The 19,013-nt window shown below is 34.7% G+C and overlaps 1 protein-coding gene across 1 annotated transcript; it reads right to left on the minus strand.

The window, feature by feature from the left end:
* Window positions 1-5,109: 5,109 nt before the first annotated feature.
* Window positions 5,110-18,731, minus strand: LOC143240435 (uncharacterized). Its single transcript, XM_076482858.1, has 8 exons — window positions 18,453-18,731; window positions 17,299-17,450; window positions 16,414-16,666; window positions 13,767-13,939; window positions 13,341-13,432; window positions 9,627-9,785; window positions 8,338-8,407; window positions 5,110-5,302 (listed from the first exon to the last, which is right to left on the minus strand). The coding sequence occupies exons 1-8, from the start codon at window positions 18,590-18,592 to the stop codon at window positions 5,229-5,231; spliced, it is 1,113 nt and encodes a 370-aa protein (XP_076338973.1). The 5' UTR covers window positions 18,593-18,731; the 3' UTR covers window positions 5,110-5,228.
* Between the last annotated feature and the right edge of the window lie 282 nt (window positions 18,732-19,013).

A 19,013-nucleotide genomic window follows, 5' to 3' on the forward strand; every position in this document is an offset into this window, starting at 1 on the left:
GTAAGCTATCTTACTTGTATTAATAAAAGTTCTAAAGATGCATAATACTAAGTAAAGGAGTCTGGGGAAAATGTCAAAAGAAAATTAGTATTCTACATTTGTGTCATATGTAATTTGATGAGTTGCACCATATTAAAACACCAGTTCTAAAAATATGAAGAAATACACACAGTAGGTGATAGGTTATAACTTCATGTAGGTTTTCAAGAAAAATTTGTAGAAATAATTTAATTACTATTTTTAAGATTGTTACACTCATCTGACTAAACTTTTACACCCTGAAATAAATGCCTGTTTCAGTGCTGTATATATTTGAGTATTTTGGAAAATTCTGTAACAACATATTTTCAAACTCAAGAAAAAAACTAAATACAGAATGTATTAAATTTAGTGTAGTGTTAAGTCTGAGTACTGAAATCTGATAGAAATGTCTTAACATATCTATAAATAGAAGGGATAGAAGATGCAATTATTTTGCTTAAGAAAATAAGGTACTACAAATAAATATGAATGTATTTTTGAAGAAAAAAGAGAATAATTCAAAATTATATAAAATTAATAGAAAAAATTCAGAAATTAAGCAATAATAATGAAATATGTATATATTGGTTTTTAATGAAACAAGTTCCCCTTGTTAACAAAGAAATCTTCATATCAAAAAGTTTTGTATAGCATACTTGAACACAAAGCTCTTTAAAATAATTTTAAAATACATGGAAGATTTAACACTACAACCTAATATATCTGAGAATTTTCGGTACTAAACTAATAGGAAGTGTGTTGCCAGGAACTTTTGGTTGTAAAACACCCAGTTGATCCATGTGTTGTGTTTTCAGTTGTTTGTATCAAAGTTACATTTATCATATTAACCAAGGCAACATGTATTTATTTTTTTTTATATATATGGTTGGTGTATGTTTATCAATAGAATTAGTAATACATACGACCCCAGATATTCTCTCTCAATCATTCAGGTTTGCCATGCCTACCAAACATTAACATCATTTTTTTCTCAGGTGTGTTGTGCTAGATTCTTGAGTGTTTACTAAATTACTTTAAATATTCAATATTAATTTACCTTTTATATTTTTGGAGATGATGATTAGCTTCAGTGTATAATAATTCAAGGCGACATGACCCTAAAAATCAAGCTAAATGTGCCTTCTATGGTTCTTAATAGTTCTTCAGTGTTGTTTCTGTTAGATTGGCCTTCTTTGGACAGCAGCCATGCCAATATTTCCTCACTTCTTTAGTGTTTCATAAACTGGCTAATATCTTGGGTCTCTGACTTTATAGGCAAAAAAATACTTGATGAGTTTATTGTGATTTGAGTTTCAATCTTTCTTATCTGAACAGTACTTGATTTCATGAATGTGGCTAGGGGTTTTCAAATTTTTGCTTTTGAGTCCTCATCATTGCAGGGAGTGTTTTTTCCTAAAAGGTTTTCTTTCTCAAGCAAAACTTACTTTGCTAATGAGGGTTTTTGTCCTTATTTAAACTGTGGCTTTCTTCTCTAAATGACCTGCTATACAAATTTCTACTCCCATGAAAAGTACTGAAGGCTTTCTTCAAACCATTTTGTCCTTTAGTTCTTCAACATTTCACAATTTTTTATGTAGAAAGAGTTATCATCATCAGCATCCATTCCTCCTAATATTTAATACTACTGCCAAAACGTTTTGTACATATACCAAGCCTCTGAACAAAATTCCCATACCTACATTTATTAATGTGTACTGTCACAGTCTTTGATGCAAAACAAATATATAGCTCTCCACTAGGAGGAAGGCAACTTATCTTTCATGTGAAGTACTCCCCTTGCATTTTGTATATTCAAAACCCAATTCTTTTCCTTGACACTGCATTGTTCAGTGATGTTCTTTTTCATAACAAATTACATCATTTTTACTCTTGTTATTTTCAGATTGACAAAATGTACCTTGTCATCTAATGTCTTATAACTCCATCTCTTTGCCTCTCACTTTCATGGTGGCTCAAATGCTTCTACATTACTCTGAGCACCAATCTCCTTCACACATCAAGACTTACTTATTCATACATATGCTAGATAGTAAATAGGGACAGTGGCATCTCGTTAACACATTGTCCAGTTTTTATAGTTTGTTCTACTTCAATAAATTCACTGTAATTTCTTATATAAACCAGCAGGTACTTGCCCTCTAAGCCTCTGATTTTTTAATATTGCACATCATTTTTGGGCTTATGATAGTAGCATCTGGTTTTTGGCATTTAATGTTCTGGAAGGTTTGAACTTCTTGGTAGGTGAGTATTTTTTACCCTGACAGAATTCTTCTAAGAAAGTGGTCCTTATAACTTTTATATTTGTGACTCCCCTCTACATCAAACATTTACTTCAGTTGGGATCTCCATTCTCAGACTGTGGTGTTGGCATTATGTATTCATACTTTGGATTTATCAAACTTTCTGTATGCCTGTCCTTTAGCTTTTCTCAGGTAGCTCTTTTTAATTTACAGCTCTCCTTGCCTTCTTTGGTCACCCAAGTGCAATTGTCACCCTTTCTGTATGTCAGCCTCAGACATTCATTTTTCCCAAAAAATTCCATTTCTTCATCTTCATGTGTGGTTTTCTTCCAGTTTCTTGTAAGATAATTATGTTTTACTTGCAGAGTAGCTCATTTTTCTTGCTTGCTGATTTTATCTATCCACCCTTGGAATGTATCAAGACAAGAGGACGATTTACTGATGTTGGCCAACTTGCCACTCTCCTCCTCCAAATCATCCAACTCTCTCATTTCTGTTCTCTTTGTACTCAGTTCTTGTGGGTGGTGTGTATGTTTCTATTATTACTCGTTACAGAGAATCTTTGTAAATGACATACTGTCTTCACTGACCATTCTCCCTTCTTTCTCTAGCACTTATAAATCTCTTTGAACATTTTTGTGCAATTGTCCTTCTTATCCAGCTTCTCTTCTACACTGAAGTCAATGTTTAACTCTTAGAGCTCTTTTATATCCTCCATTTAAACCTATGGTTGCCTATTTCCTATATCATCCTCCTTTTGAGACAAATTTTCTTCTTTTTATTGCTAGTGGAAGATGTCACTGACATTTTTGCCTTAGATGTTTCCCTTACTCTACCAGAGGGATAGGTTTATTTTCACATACTGTTCCTTTTTCTCCAAGCTTTGAATTGCTTGAAATATGATTAGATATTTTATCCAATCTCTCCTTTCTTTCTTTTGATTACAGTTGTTCCAATCCTGATTATCTCCTTTGTCTTTGTTAAGCAGGTTGCTTGCTGTTATTCTGGAGACAATAGAACTCACCATATGGCTTTTTGCTTCACAGAGTATACTTCTCTCCCACAATGCACATCTGGTATGGGATAAGAAAAAGTGCTAAGCCAATTTATCCCTGCTTAGTGCCTGCTATTATGATGAGGTTTTCTGTAAAACTATTTCATTAGTTACTATATTTGCCTTTCAAACATTTCTTCTTCCAAGCAAAAATAAGCACTAGTTGACCTCACTCCTGGCCAACTCTTGTAGGGTTTTTTTCAGCAACCCATTAAGCCATCTGTCAGTGCAAGGCCCTATGAGGTAATAGATAATTTTTATTCATTTCATGTTTTTCTCTGGTATTCTCTACACAAAGTTGTCCTCCCCGTTTTCTTCCAGTGGAGTGGTAGAACCCTTTTTTTCCCAGTATCATGCTACTGGGAAGGTCAATATGAAGAATTTCCATTTTGGTCAGTATAATCTCGTTGATATGAGACCAAGTGAATGTAAGCCTTGAACAAAAACACAGCACAAAGAACGAGATTATTCTGAGTGATTGCGACCAACTGAATAGGTCTTGCATTCTTTTTTTGTATGCATGTCTGGTATTATTCATTCCTGCCCTACTTATTGGGGTAAGTACTTCTCGCATACTATATTGATTTATTGCCATAGTCACACTATACATGCATGACCTGTCAACTCCTGAGATAGGACTTTACATTCTGCTCACCTTTACATCATCTTAGCAGCACTGAGGAGGGTCTTTTGGCAGTCCCTTTCTGCACTGCCACTTAGTATTCTTGAAGTGTATTTTCTGGTTGAAATAGATGATATCCCACTAAACACACGTCATTGCAGAGTGGATAACACACTCCTTGAAAAGAGTGTATCTTTCTAAATCCCTTTTATGTGAAGATAGGGGTACTAGAAACCTGGGTTTTCCTTTCTGTTTGTTTGTTTTAGGGAAATTTCCTATGAAACTGCTAGTGAATTATCTGTGCTTGTCATTCCTAGTTTTAAAGTGATAGACAAAAGGAATGGCAGCTAATCCAGTGTCAACTTTTTAGTTTTATAATGAATAGTGGGATTGAATGGCACATTATAATGCCCCACAGCTGAAAATGCAAGTAGGTTTAAGCATCTGGTTTCAGTCCTGTGACCTGCAGATTTTAGACGAACATTCTAACCATTAGACCATGCTAGCTGTCTCTTTGTGTTAATGAGATGAATCAGTTGATGTGGCTATCTGGGAAGTGGTTGATAGAGTTTAAAATTCAAAATACTACTGAGCAAAATTTGTTTTCTCTTGGTCTTATCTCACAGCCCTATATTTGATGGAGTGTCAGTTTTCTGTTAATGATGATAAAGTGCTTTTGCACAGTGCACTTTTATGTCAGTCTCATGGTTGCTCATTAAATTGGACATTAAATTTAGCTTAGGGTGTACAGGGGGGTCTATTATCTTGGTCTTAATTACTTTACGGTTAGTTTTAAGTGCATATTATAATACTAATAATACATTCTTATCTTCAAACAATCAATTTCAATTTTAAAATTATAAGTATTTTTATAAACAAAAAAAATCTGAATTATGTATGTTTCCTATCATAAATTGAATGATAAAGATGAGGTTAAGTATATTCAACTTTCTACTTGAATGTTTCCAGTTTATGAGAATACTTGACCAGTCGGCAGCCTTTGAACTTTCCAGGGAGTTTATGTGCTGTGATATTGGTGTTTCAAATCACACTTGGCCATCTAATTAGAATTTTTACATTTAAGATAGGAGATCTAATTTATTCTGCCACTAAGGACAATCTTTAAATTAAAAAAAAAATGGATAGGAACATGTAAAACGCCTTGTTTTATTTTCCAAATATCCTGAAATATTCACGCATAAAATTGGGTAAACCTAAGCATGGAATTTAGTTTAGTTCATTTCAAGACTTGGTGCTGCATGAAATGCTTTTAAAGTCGTGAATAATAGTTGTCTTTCACCACTAAAGATGGCGTGGTTTGGATATCTTTCAAAGTTTTGCATCCTGAAACAAATTTTAAAAAATGGTTAAAAAACAGTTTGCTTTTTTCTTGTTTCTGCAGTAAAAATAAGCATGATATTTTATTTCGAATTGGAATGTTATAATGTGATGGTCAATCCCACTATTCGTTGGTAAAAGAGTAGCCCAAGAGTTGGCGGTGGGTGGTGATGACTAGTTGCCTTCCCTCTAGTCTTACACTGCTAAATTAGGGACGGCTAGCACAGATAGCCCTCGAGTAGCTTTGTGCGAAATTCCAAAACAGACAGACAGACAGACTTTAATATTTACTTATTAATTTACAATTTTTTTCCTGTGATCAATTCAACTGAGTGGTTTCTATTGCTAACCATGTTGAGAAGTAAAGATTGATTTCTATTATCGACGGCCAGGTGGGTTAAGGCGTTCGACTCGTAATCTGAGGGTCGCGGGTTCGAATCCCCGTCGCACCAAACATGATAGCCTTTTACGTTGGTAAGAGAATAGCCCAAGAGTGGGCTGTGGGTGATGATGACTAGCTGCCTTCCCTTTAGTCTTACACTACTAAATTAAGGACGGCTAGCGCAGAAAGAAAGAAAACAAACAAACCAAGAATACCACAAGTCTACAGCATACCGAATGTTCATAAAAACGTTTCATAATCTTTACTAGCAATTATGTTTTTTATAACTCTAAACTACAACCTTGGTAATTCCTTATAATTGTAGTTGGACAAAGTATTAACAAATATAGCACAGATAAATTATTTTGTAGCTTTGTGCTTAATTCCAAACAAGCAACTAACAAATACCTTAAATACAAATATGTTAAGCAAAAAGGCCCCCGCCCAAAAAAACTCAACAAAATGAAATAAACTTAATCACTGGTAGTATCCGTTCATAGAAAACGTTAGATACCTCTAAGATAAGGTTATAGAAATTTAGTACACAAATATAACCTTAGTATAATAAATAGATTTATTTTCACCTCTGCAATGAAAATTAATTTGTTCTTTATTTTGACGTACAGACATGTTTGAGGAAAGATGGGTTATTTATAAACAACTTTAAAATTGTTGTTTTTCAGACATTTTTCTCGAGCCACAATATTATAACTCTAGTCAACGTTGGATATTTGCTTTTTATTTTCATATGCAGATAATGCTGTTTGTTGGCTATTGCTCCTGTAAATAGTCTTCCATATTTCTTGATGGGCATTTTTGATAAAACCCAGATGGTGTTGTAGCTGTTGGAAGATTGTATAGATGTTTTTTATTTCTTCATCAAGGTTCATATGAAGGCCGGTAGCGTATTTAGGAAGGGGTTCAGACCCAGGGCTTATGGCCTTAACGGAGGCTCATTGATAATTTTATTCTATATAAAATTACATGGGATGTAGGGCCCACAAAAATTATTAGCCTTGGACCTACACTGATGATGACATATTTTGAAGACTCTAGGGAACATCAAAGTCATAATGAATGTTTTGACTGTTTTGTGATAGCATGAGAAAAATTGAATATAGTGTAAATGGTTTGTTGGTTTTATATAGGTTCAGGAGACAGGCCCTGTTATTTCTCTACACTTACTATTCGTAGTTTGGGAGCACAAAATTTAGAATTCCTTTCAGACCTTCACTGATGCCCTTAAGAGTTGTTCGGATCTACTCCGGACGTTGATCGCCTTCTTAGCGTACATAACCGAATTATTTACTGATTTTCTAAATTTAAAACGCTTTAAAATCCCTTTAAACTTATAAGAGTGAATTAACAGTTATATTGTTGGTTCAACGTGAATCAGACGTCAGATAAAGTTGATTGTAAGTATTAGAGTAAAAATGTTCATTTTAATTGTCACGAGTATGAATCATGCGCCAAAAATATTTGTGGCACTTTATTTTATAATACAAATTTTGAGAAGCAACTTTAATAGCGAAAATTAAATTGTTAATGCCATTATGAAATAAATTATTTTACTTTATAAATACGAGAAATTGTCTACAATAAAACAAGCACCTTCTGGCTCAGGAGTGAGCTTAAGGGTCTATAATACTAAAATTCGAAGTTATGTCAATGCAGTGGACACAGCGCATTTATCCTATTATACAACTTTGCTCTTAATATCAGACTAAAAAAAATACGTTAAAAATGATTTGTTTGTTTTAAAACAAAGTCGCATTGGGCTATCTGCTATGTCCATCGCTGGGAATGTAACCCTGGGTTTTATCATTTTAATTCGTAGACTTACCGCTGTCCCGTCGGGAGATGATCAAAACAAAATGGACTTCTGAAATATATTCTTTCCTGTTTGTTTTTGTTTTTTGAATTTCGGGCAAAGCTATACGAAATCTATCTGCGCTAGCCGTCCCTTATTTAGTAGTGTAAGACTAGAGGGAAGGCAGCTTGTCTTCAACACCCACCGCTAACTCTTGGGCTACTATTTCACCAACGAATAGTGGAATTGACCGTCACATTATAACGCCCCCACAGCTGAAAGGGCGAGCATGTTTTGTGTGACGGGGATTCGAACCTGCAACCCTCGAGTTACGAGTCTAGTGTCTTAACCACCTGGCCATGCTGGGCCCTATTCTTTACTGTGCAATTTAATGTCTAGCAACAGAGTACCAAATACAACAAAAATATTTTTTGTTTTATAGACATTGTTCTTACTCTCTTTAAATTTATAACCAGTTTTTCCCTGAAGAAGAAAGATCTTCCTTTCAAAAGCGCTCGGGTTATATGGTTTTTATTCCTTTCTATCAAGATTTCTTGAACCTACATGTTTTCTAACATCATGAATAAGCTTGCAACCATAGATATTCTTGAAGTCTGAGCTACTAAAGTGAAATCATCATATTTTACTACATAGATATATTATTGTCACATTTTTTTTCGAGAAAGAATTATTCTGATATTGGCACTGCTCTAACCAAATCCATATCCCATCTGTTCTTTGAAGAAATAGTGTTTATTACATCAAATTCTTGCATTAGAATAATGGCAATCATTTTAAAGTCACCTACACTATAGAAAATGAATATGTTTAGAGTTTAATATTACTTACCTGATAAAGCCATTGCCAAGTCTAGTTCGTTTTTTAAAATCTGCAGCACTTGTTTAACGCCGTCTTCTCCCTAAATAACAGAAAAATACTATTATGCATGGAAATTCATTTTTCATTATTAAAATAAAATATCATGTTGTTTGATAATATAAATATATGTTCATAACTTTAGTGGTTTTGCGTTACCAATTGCCTCCCAGTGACTCAGCGGTACGTTTGCGGACTTACAAAGCTAAAAACCGGATTTTTATACCCGTGGTGGGCAGAGCATAGATAGCCCATTGTGTAGCTTTATGCTTAATTCAAAACAAACAAACAAGCGTTACCAATTAGAGTATAGAAGGGATCACATGGATTCTAAACGATGTAAACTTTTAATAAATAGCATACATGAATTATTGTGGTGTTCGCAGGTCAAACTGGTTTTCAGAGAATTACAAGATAGGCAAATCGGCAATAATAGCAGAGTGCGCCAAGGGAAGAGATAGTTCAACTCAGTCTTTCTTTTAGTGAAAAATAATGAAGTTGGACGAATTTGAGATAATGTACACAATTTTCATTTTAATAAATGAATAATATAAAACGCAGCACGCGAATAGGCGGCGGAAGGTATTTGAATATGAGATCCCAACGTCGGAAACACTTGATATTTTTTATGCTAACTGTAATCATTGAATTAGAACTTAAACAGTGACTTTCCGTGATAACTGTACACAAATCTTTATTCCCCGTTCAAAGGGACAGTTCTCTAACGGGTCAAAATTGAGAGGGGATGTGCCCAAGTCTTCTCTCAGTTCCGCCACCTGTGGTTCAAGTGGTTTATTTGAAAACACACAAGATAGATGAAACGTTGAGAGTAAAACATATGCTTCGGTATGGCCAGGTGTTAAAGGTATTTGGCTCAGAATCTGAGGGTCACGGGTTCGAATCCACGTCCCATCAAACGTGCTCGCCTTTTCAGCCGTTTGTGTGTGGGTATTAATGTGACAGTCAATCCCTCTATTTGTTAGTAAAAGAATAGCCCAAGGGTTGACGGTAGGTAGTGATGACTTCCCTCTAATTTTCCACTGCTAAATTAGGGATGGCTAGCGCAAACAGCCCTGGTGTAGCTTTGCGCGAAATTCAAACAAGGAAAGTATACGAGTAATTTTCTAGTCGTGTCATATATCACGTTTTAAGTTATCTCTTGAAAGCATAAAATGTATTTTAAGAACGCTTACGAGTCAATTCACTATATTTCATATTGACCAAAATATTGAATGTCAAAAATGTTAAGTTAGTAAACTTACGTTGGAAGTAAGACCCCACAGGACAGGACGTCCAATAAAGACAGCCTTTGCTCCAAGCGCTATGGCTTTTAAAATGTCTGTACCTGTTCGTACACCACTGTCTAAGTATATCTCGCACCTGCCATTTACTTTCTTTACCACTTCGGGCAATACCTCAATCTGCAAAATCCAGAATTTGTATACTTTCATCGATATGTAAATAACTCTTGAAAATTTCTTTAAGCTAATTAAGTATTTTCTATTATTAAAGACTCACACACTGTATAGTTTAGAAAATGCTTATTGTTAGATAATCACATAATCAAATAATAACATGATCCTTTGGAATTCCGGCGATGTGATCTCCACTTGCATCGCTTTCATATATCAAACTAAATATAGCAAAAGTTTTGTATGGTGGTGTAAAAAAGAATGATAAGACCAACTTTATTCAATAAACATAATACTATTTACTGAAATTAAATTATAAGTACTCTTAATTAGTACCTTACTTAAAGTTACAATAAAATATTTACACATCAATTACTCCTTAGTAGAAACTCAAGTCACAACTTCACATTGTGATGAGCCATGATTTACAATATCCACATTATGAAAACACGCACGTCTAGTTAAAAGAACTAAATGCTTGCGTGGCACAGCGAACTCACACTGCTAAAAACCGGGTTTCGAAACCCGTGGTTTGCAAGAGCACAGATAGCCCATTTTGAAGCTTTGTGTTTAATTTCAAACAAACAAACTTGTGTATTTAAAATGTACTGATCATGTGATATTTCAGGTGATAGCTTGAAGTGCAGAAATATACTCATATTTGTTTTGTTTGTTTAGAATTAAGAACATAGCTACGCAATGGACTTTCTGTACTCTGTCCACCACGGATATCGAAAGCCGGATTTTTGAGTTGTGAGTCCTCGGAAGTACCTATTGCCACTGGGGGAGGGCTACTCATATTTCAGTTAGTTTAAAAGATCGTGTATCTGTTGAGACTTAAGGGGTCATGGTGATGGGTGTTCGTTTTCTGAGAGTAGCTGTCCAAAGTTATTTCTCATCAAAACCTATCGAAAGAGCCATTCGACACGGAAAGTACCAGGGTGCCAGAACAGGTGCATTGACGAAGTGGGAAAGGTTCTTTGTTCCATTTAAAAGAGTGAGTGGTAAGCAAAGCGTGCTTGATTATTGTATGAATTAAACCCATCTCACTCATCATGTTGGATTTCAGCATTTTACACATGTGGTGATTTACGAACAATTCAAAGCAAAATTATGACTTTAGTCACCTCGTTTTCACCAGATCTCAATAAACTGGACAATTTTGGGATGGAGGAAAAATTTCACCTTTGCCACCAGTTTGCCTTCTGAGTGTTGTGATCCAATTTCTGTTTGTTTGTTTGTTTGTTTTTGAATTTCGCGCAAAGCTACACGAGGACTATCAGCGCTAACCGTTCCTAATTTTGCAGTGTAAGGCTGGAGGGAAGGTAGCTAGTCAGTACCACCCACTGCCAACTCTTGGGCTACTCTTTTACCAACGAAGAGTGGGATTGACCGTCACATTATAACGCCTCCACAGCCGAAAAGCGAGCAAGTATGGTATGACCGAGATTCAAACCCGCGACACCCAAATTACGAGTCGAGTGCCTTAAACACCGGGCCATACTGGACCCTTCAGTTTCTACCTTTACGTTTGAACAAGACCACCAATGACATATCAATATATCTGCGTACTCGCATTGCTCGAAACCGGGTTTAGATACCCGCGGTGGTCAGAGCACAGATAACCTATTGTATATCTTTTTGCTTCATTCAAAACAATCAATCAATCAAACAAACTTTAGAACAAACAAATTAATATCAGTAAGATACATGTTCAACCTCCTTTCATTTTTTCGGTTCTTAATCCAAACTGTTTTTGCGACAAAAAGTAGATCAATCCGATATTATTATTCAAAAGCTAATGATAATTAGGTGAGAGTCCTAATAAAGTGAGCAGACAGTGTATCTTTTGATTATTGAGCTTAATTTTGTCTAGGTTACGAGCATTTTAATTTTACACAACTAATCTTTTGAAAACACGAAACAAAAACCAAAGTAAAATTATCAACACAATCCACTTCACTAATGAAACCCATCATCCAATAAGAGTAAACGAAAGATTTATCTGTGATAGCATAAGAAAGGAGGGTTTGGGCTCAAGAATATATTGGAGGACAGAGACCCTCTCCAACAAAACATTAGTTTTACGATAATTGCACGTAGTATGGTTACTGTACTGATCTAATAGCTGTTGTATCAGTGTGTTTTTAAACATCCACGATCTGATGTAGAAACACTCGTTGCTTATCGTGTGATTCAAATGGTAGTATGGTTAGTGAAAAACAACATTAAACCTAACACTCCGTTGAAAGTCTTAACATCAGAAAACTTAGCTGAGTTACGACAGAAAAAACGGTGACCTTGGACACAGGGTTAAGGAAACGGTTAGAATGAAGTACCCTTGGAAGATGTTGAAATTAGGAAGACTTTGGATTAAATAACTTTCAACGATTCTTTTTTCTATGTAGTTATCAGATTTCCGTAAAATTATTTCGGTTTTCCAATCAGTACGGTGATTAAAAGTTGACGTAATGTGTACTTTATGTTCAGAAAATGTCATGTCAACACGTCTTCGATTTTATTTACGTAATCTTTGTCACAAGATTGGTGTAATAAAAACAGCAACAGCAACAAACACACGCTTTGTTTTTTATCTCCAGCTGCTTTCGTATTTAAATTTAGGATATTTTAACATAATTCGGACATATTTAAATGTATAACGTGAATGGTGGCGTATATTATAATTTCGTATTCGCGATAAGCATAATTAGATATGATGTAAAGTATGAGTTTAATGTAGTAGCTATAATCAGGAAATAAAGCGACCGTGTTATCAGTGTATAGTAGATGGAACAGGTCTTTTCATCCAATTCATTACAAAACTTATTACGAAGTCAACCAGGAAGATACCACAGAGAAGAGAGGAAAGGAGATTCATTCCAATGCCAAGTACTTAATTTCTTTGGAAAAAATTCTCCCTTTCCCCCGCCAGAGGACTTGCAACGCTATTAATCCGGTTTCTATACCCGTGCGGGGCAGAGAACAGATAGCTCTTTATTGGTTTCGTTTTGTGCTTAATTACAAACAGACGTTGGTAAATTCCACAAGGGACTGAAAATGAGTTGGAGTTGCTGACACATACTCAAATTAGATATAAAAAGTCGTTCCTTTCAGTGGGTGTTAAAATTTCAGCTATTCTTTTAGATAAATACGTTTAGAACCCTATCTTTTGGCCCAGCATGGCCAAGTGAGTTAAGGCGTTCGACTCGTAATCCAAGGGTCGCGGGTTTGAATCCCGCTCGCACCAAACATGCTCGCCCTTTCAGCCGTGGGGGCGTTATAATGTAACGGTCAATTCCACTATTAGTTGGTAAAACAGTAGCCCAAGAGTTGGCGGTGGGTGGTGATGACTAGCTGCCTTTCCTCTAGTCTTACACTGTTAAATTAGGGACGGCTAGCGCAGATAGACCTCGTGTAGCTTTGCGCGAAATTCAAACAAACCAAACTAGTAAACTAATTCGTTGCGGTAGTTAATTTTTACTTACTACTTTTTTGTTTTCAGTTGAAGATGTTTAATCCAAATTTTAGAAAAAAAGTTCATCAGAGTTTATAACATTATCCTACCGTTGCTGGAACACCATCCAATTGCCTCCCACCATGATTTGACACCATGATAGCAGAAGCTCCATACTTTATTGCCATCTCAGCATCTTCTCCTAGACAAAGAAAATGTATTGTAAATCTTTGGATCGGTTTGATAAGTAGAAACAGGTCGAACCAATTCAGACAAAATTGTCAGAGGATTGTGAAAAGTGAACTGACATGGAAGATGATATAAAGAGGGAAAATATCTGTGTGTCGTCACGAAATTTCTGTCTTTGACAATTTTCCTTCACATGTCATCTTCCATGTACTATAAACTTGTAAGATGCTCCGATAATGCGCGCAGATTATGAATAATCGTGTACATTAATTCCACTAATAATCTAATTATTTCTATAAGCCAGAATTTGTAGTTAAGAATTCGCACATTCGTAGTCATCAACATACCTGTTAAGATACCTTTAACCACCACAGGAAGTGATGTTAAAGTTCGTATCCATGAGATTGCATCCCAAGTCAATGACGTGTCATAAAATGAGCCTAAGTGCGTTTTGTGAATCTCTTCCTTTGGACAGTTTAACCCAGCTTCCTCTAGATCAATGCCTTCAAAATTACCGATTCTAAACAAACACATGTGATATCATTATGTAAAACAACTACCTGAGCTTTAGAAAAATTCAAAACATTCAGTAACATACGAGAGTTAATATTAATAATTCCATTTATTGAGTAATTTCAATAATATTACCTGTTTCAGTAAAAGAGTACCCGCGTAACCATAATATTTTATTACATTTCTGATTTTGTATTTTCGATTGTAGTGGCATTTATTTAAAACCTAAACATTTTAACCCGAAACAGAGTGGATTTAGCTTCAGGATCCATTACCTTAATGGGAGCCCATTGATAATTTTATTATGTATTAAATTACTGGAATGTAGAGTCCACACAACCATAAATCCGCCACTGCACTGAGCCATCATTGAAAATAGTTTTTAATACATTTCTTATGTGAAATATTAGATTTTAACAGTAACTACAAAAAATATTTGAGATTGCGAATACAGAATATCAAATAAATAATTTAAAACACTTATTGAAGCCGTCAGCTGTCAACAAACAAAATAAAATGATTGCAATTCTTCTTCAGTAGTAATTTATAATACCAAGAATATAATATCTGCACATTTGTCACAATTCATGTGGTATTTCATTACTTAAAAGTCAAAACATCTGTTACTCGAGCACTGTGTTACTTATATAAAATTCATTAATCTCTAGAAACAAACAAAAACTGCACACAATTGTGAAGAAAAAGTGAGAGATTTTTTTTTTTTGGATTTAAAATTGATATCAGCTTTATTATAAAATAATTACTTTCGTAAGGAATACATCACAAGTAAATGGAGCTGGATACGAAAAATAAAGATACTGAGAAATGTCCAGTTAAACTAAGAAATTATTCTTTTCCTTTTATATTAGTAATTTTACTAACTTTCATGATTCGTCTTATTACTTTTTTCAATAAAACTACTATAAATCAGCTTCTACGTTTTGCAACCCCTGGTGGTTACCAAAGTGGTTATAATTTATTAGTGAGATCTTCTGCTGCCATTTTCATGTTTTTAAAATAATAAAGTGTATGAACACCGTATGTGTTTTAACAGTACTCATTTTTGTATTTGTATTTTATGGCAAAGCTAAGGCCAACTGTTGCTAACTGAAGGAAGTAGCTAATCAGATGCATCTTACCACCCACTATCTATTCTAAGGGATTGTATGTTATTATTGTGATGCGCCCACGTTTAATGTGTGTGTTTTAATTTCGTGCAAAGCTACACGAGAGCTATTTACGCTAGCCGTCCCTAATTTTGCAGTGTAAGACTAGATAGAAGGAGGTTAGTCATCACCACCCACCGCCAACTCATGGGCTACTCTTTTACCAAAGAATAGCAGGATTAACCGTCACATTATAACGACACCACTGCTGAAAGGACGCTCATGTTTATTGTGACGGCAATTCGAACCCGCGACCCTCACCAAACGCATCAAGTGCCCAAACTACTTGATCTTGCCAGGCCCATCTTAAAGAGAAGATAATATTTTTTTGTGATGTCACACAAGATTGAATCCGATTTGTCAGTTCCGAAATTCAGAGCTTTACTTAAGGGTCAACCATCGTTCATCAGTACCCAATAATCATTTAAATGACAGTAATGTTCATCCTGCAATTTGTTTTCACTAACCATGGAAGCACTTGTTTCATGATTGTTGTGTCGAGTTTTAACAATCCAAAATCTAGTGACTAGACATGACAGAATTCGATAAATGTATTTAGAATGTAAGGGTGACTGTCAACTCCCACTGTTTCATCAGGAAAAGTAATCCAAGAGTTGGCGATAGATACTGTTCAACAGCTTTATTCCCTATTCTTTCAAAAAAATTAGAGAAACTTATTGTTGTGTGCAAATAAACCTTGTGTAGCTTTGGGCGAAATTCTGAAATAAACATAACAACCTTTCTTACTAGCCTGGGCCTGGCATGTCCTAGCGCGTTAAGACGTGCGCTTCGTAATCTGAGGGTCGCGGGTTCGCGCCCGAGTCGCGCCAAACATGCTCGCCCTCCCAGCCGTGGGGGCGTTATAATGTGACGGTCAATCCCACTATTCGTTGGTAAAAGAGTAGCCCAAGAGTTGGCGGTGGGTGGTGATATCTAGCTGCCTTCTCTCTAGTCTTACACTGCTAAATTAGGGACGGCTAGCACAGATAGGCCTCGAGTAGCTTTGTGCGAAATTCCAAAAACCAAACCAAACCTTACTAGCCAATTAAAACGTCTGTAATACTAAGTAGGTAAGTGCAAATCTTGTAAAAATACACAAACTGCCAAATCTACGCTCATCATAGCTAAGAAGTCGGCAGAACAAATTGATATGCTTTTAGTTGTTTAATAAGAAATGCCTTTAAGGTTGTTCAAACGAAAATGAGCAATATAAACACTCATGAGACAAATTAAAAAGATAACACTTAGAGTAGGGAATTTTTACCACACTACAGAAGCCAATTATTCTTTTTACCATTTTAGACAAATATCTTACTTTTCGTTAGACATATCAAGACCGTTCTGAGCAAAATTGTATTGAAAGCCAGAAATTGGTGTGTCAGCGGTTAGCACCAAGGCTTTAAATCCACATCTTTCGGCTCTTTTAATCAACATTTTTGTAATTTGACGATTCTTAAACACATACAGCTGAAACCACAGAGTAGAGTTTGGTACAGCCTTTATCACGTCTTCCAAGGCATAGCTTGAAGATGTGCTCAGGATCATGATACTACCCATAGACGAAATCGCTGAAAAAGAGAAAAGAAAGTCTATATCAACAAATAACTGAAAATCACACGAGACTAAATTACCCATTTTCCTTCTTTTTGCACTGATATGATTATTTTAGTTGTTTGAACCCATCAAGTGGATATCATTAAATGATGTAATATCAATGAGTGACAGTGAACTACTCATTGTTTTCTCAGTTATTTAAATGATGACATACTTGGAGTTCGATATACATCCGCTCCTCAGTGGCACAATGGTATGCCTGCGGACTCAAACCCCTAGAAACCATGTTTCCATACCCATGTAAGGTAGAGCACAGATAGCCCATTGTGTAGGGGCTAAATTGCAAACAAAAAACAAACAAGCTACATACATTCTCAACTGGTGAACAATATAAAATATGACTGATCAACTCCTTCTCACATAACTATGCAAAAAGGGTTATATGGGTTCATCATTCTGCTTAGTAAAATATCTGTCCATCAGTAGAAATAGTGTTTACAATTAAAATTGGCAAACAAAATAAATATACATAATTAAATTTTCAAGTAAAATTACAATGATTCTTTTTCATTTAATTCTATACAGCTACACAAGAATAGTTAATTCTGTATGATAACTGACTGCAGTAAAATATGGTATTGTTCACCTTTAGCTGTTGCGATTTCTCCATCAGGATGAGCTAGCCTTTGATATGCTGAAGGACTGACACCAATTGGAAAGTTAATTTTTTGGCCAAGGATCGTAACCGTCATGTCACGGGCCGAAACATCTCTCAAAAATCTTGGACGAATTCGTAGTCTAACAAAGGTCACATCATATTATTTGATTTTTAGTTAATAAATCTGAAATATTCTAGCTATTATATGGGCAATTATATTCTACTATTAACTTGAAAGTTTGTTTTATTTTTATATTTAGCCCTCTTATTATAATGGAAACAAAAAAAAACAACTTTTTCTCAATTTAATTTAGACTTTTCATTGGAAATTGATTTTTCATTGTAAAAGTGTAAAGTCTGAAATATAATAAATAAAACGTTGTTTAATATCGTGGGTATTTTATTACACTGGAATTAAGATAAACATGTACAATCTCGCTAGTAAAACCTAGTGAAATAAGAAGGGGAAATGTATTTTATTTAAAGACAATTCACTGCTTTCCCAACGTCATTTAATGCAACAAAAAAGCCCAAAACGTATTCATTCATTTTGTCTTACAGTACTAAACGTTTGTTACTCCATATGCATCTTTGTAGCCGCGTATAACTTTCATGTAAGTTACCTGTTCTTCAGACTGTTTAATGTATATTAATTTTAGAAATGACACAATTGTGTTAATTAATTGTACACTTATTATTGAAGGTATCAGCTATAGTGCCATGACGCCATTACGAATATTTCTGAAGTGAAAGCATTAGTTGCTCAATCTTTTTGTTTACAATATTTGTTCGATTCTCTTTATCATGCTTGTTCTTTAAAAACTTGAAATACAATTAAGTTTTCTCTGAACAATAATTTTTACCTTTATGTAACTTTCTGTGAAAAACGTAACAGATATTCCTGGCATCTCAAATTTCCTTTTTTCGCAGAACATGTAACTAACTATAGCAGTGGCAAATATGAACCTTTTTATTGGGAGTAAGCACATTTTGATTTAGTCATAAACTAGATTATAATTTTTAAAATTTAATGTTGACATTTTTACTTTAACTGGCAATTTTTCTTATACGTAAAGCTCTGATCTTTATCCAAATATACACATATATATATATATATATATATATACCCATTTATTGCATACCTCTCAAAGGCACGTCGGTTTTCTTCGAGAGTACATTGATTATTAGCACCATCAGCATAGTAATCTCTCGTTTTTTTCGAGAGTAGAGTCTTAGCCAGTTTTTCAATATCTTCAATAGAAACAAAAGAAGTGTTCGACATTTTTTACTTCTCGAGTTGTAATCTGGCGCTAACTTGATTTCTCTTGAACAAAACCGTTTGAAGATATCAAAAAAGAAGTATGAAAGTTTATCAAGGTCATGTTAATGTGAAGCAAACAACTTTATCCTTCAATAGAAATGTACGCGCCTTCAAGACTGACACGTGATACATTGAATGATTGTGGTAGCAAGTTGAAGATCGAAATATCTAAGAAATAAATCTTTAAAATAAACAAAACTACACATATCCTCATATATATTGCTTATCTATATGTACTTATGATCACACTATTACAAGTAATGTATAAACATTAATTATAAACAATTTAAATGAACATAAAATGCAGGATTTATTTCGAAATATGAATTATTGCTTTAATCCTAAATTAGTATTTATCATTTAATTTATCCCAGGGTGACTC

The sequence above is a fragment of the Tachypleus tridentatus genome, chromosome 13, assembly GCF_004210375.1.
Source record: "Tachypleus tridentatus isolate NWPU-2018 chromosome 13, ASM421037v1, whole genome shotgun sequence".
Taxonomy (NCBI): Eukaryota; Metazoa; Arthropoda; class Merostomata; order Xiphosura; family Limulidae; genus Tachypleus; species Tachypleus tridentatus.

Coding starts and splice junctions, on each gene's coding strand:
- LOC143240435 (XM_076482858.1), bottom strand. CDS start 18,592: ATGTCGAACACTTCTTTTGTTTCTATTGAAGATATTGAAAAACTGGCT. Junction 17,451..18,452: donor AACCGACGTGCCTTTGAGAG/GTATGCAATAAA, acceptor GACCTTTGTTAG/ACTACGAATTCGTCCAAGAT. Junction 13,433..13,766: donor GGTTAAAGGTATCTTAACAG/GTATGTTGATGA, acceptor TTCTTTGTCTAG/GAGAAGATGCTGAGATGGCA.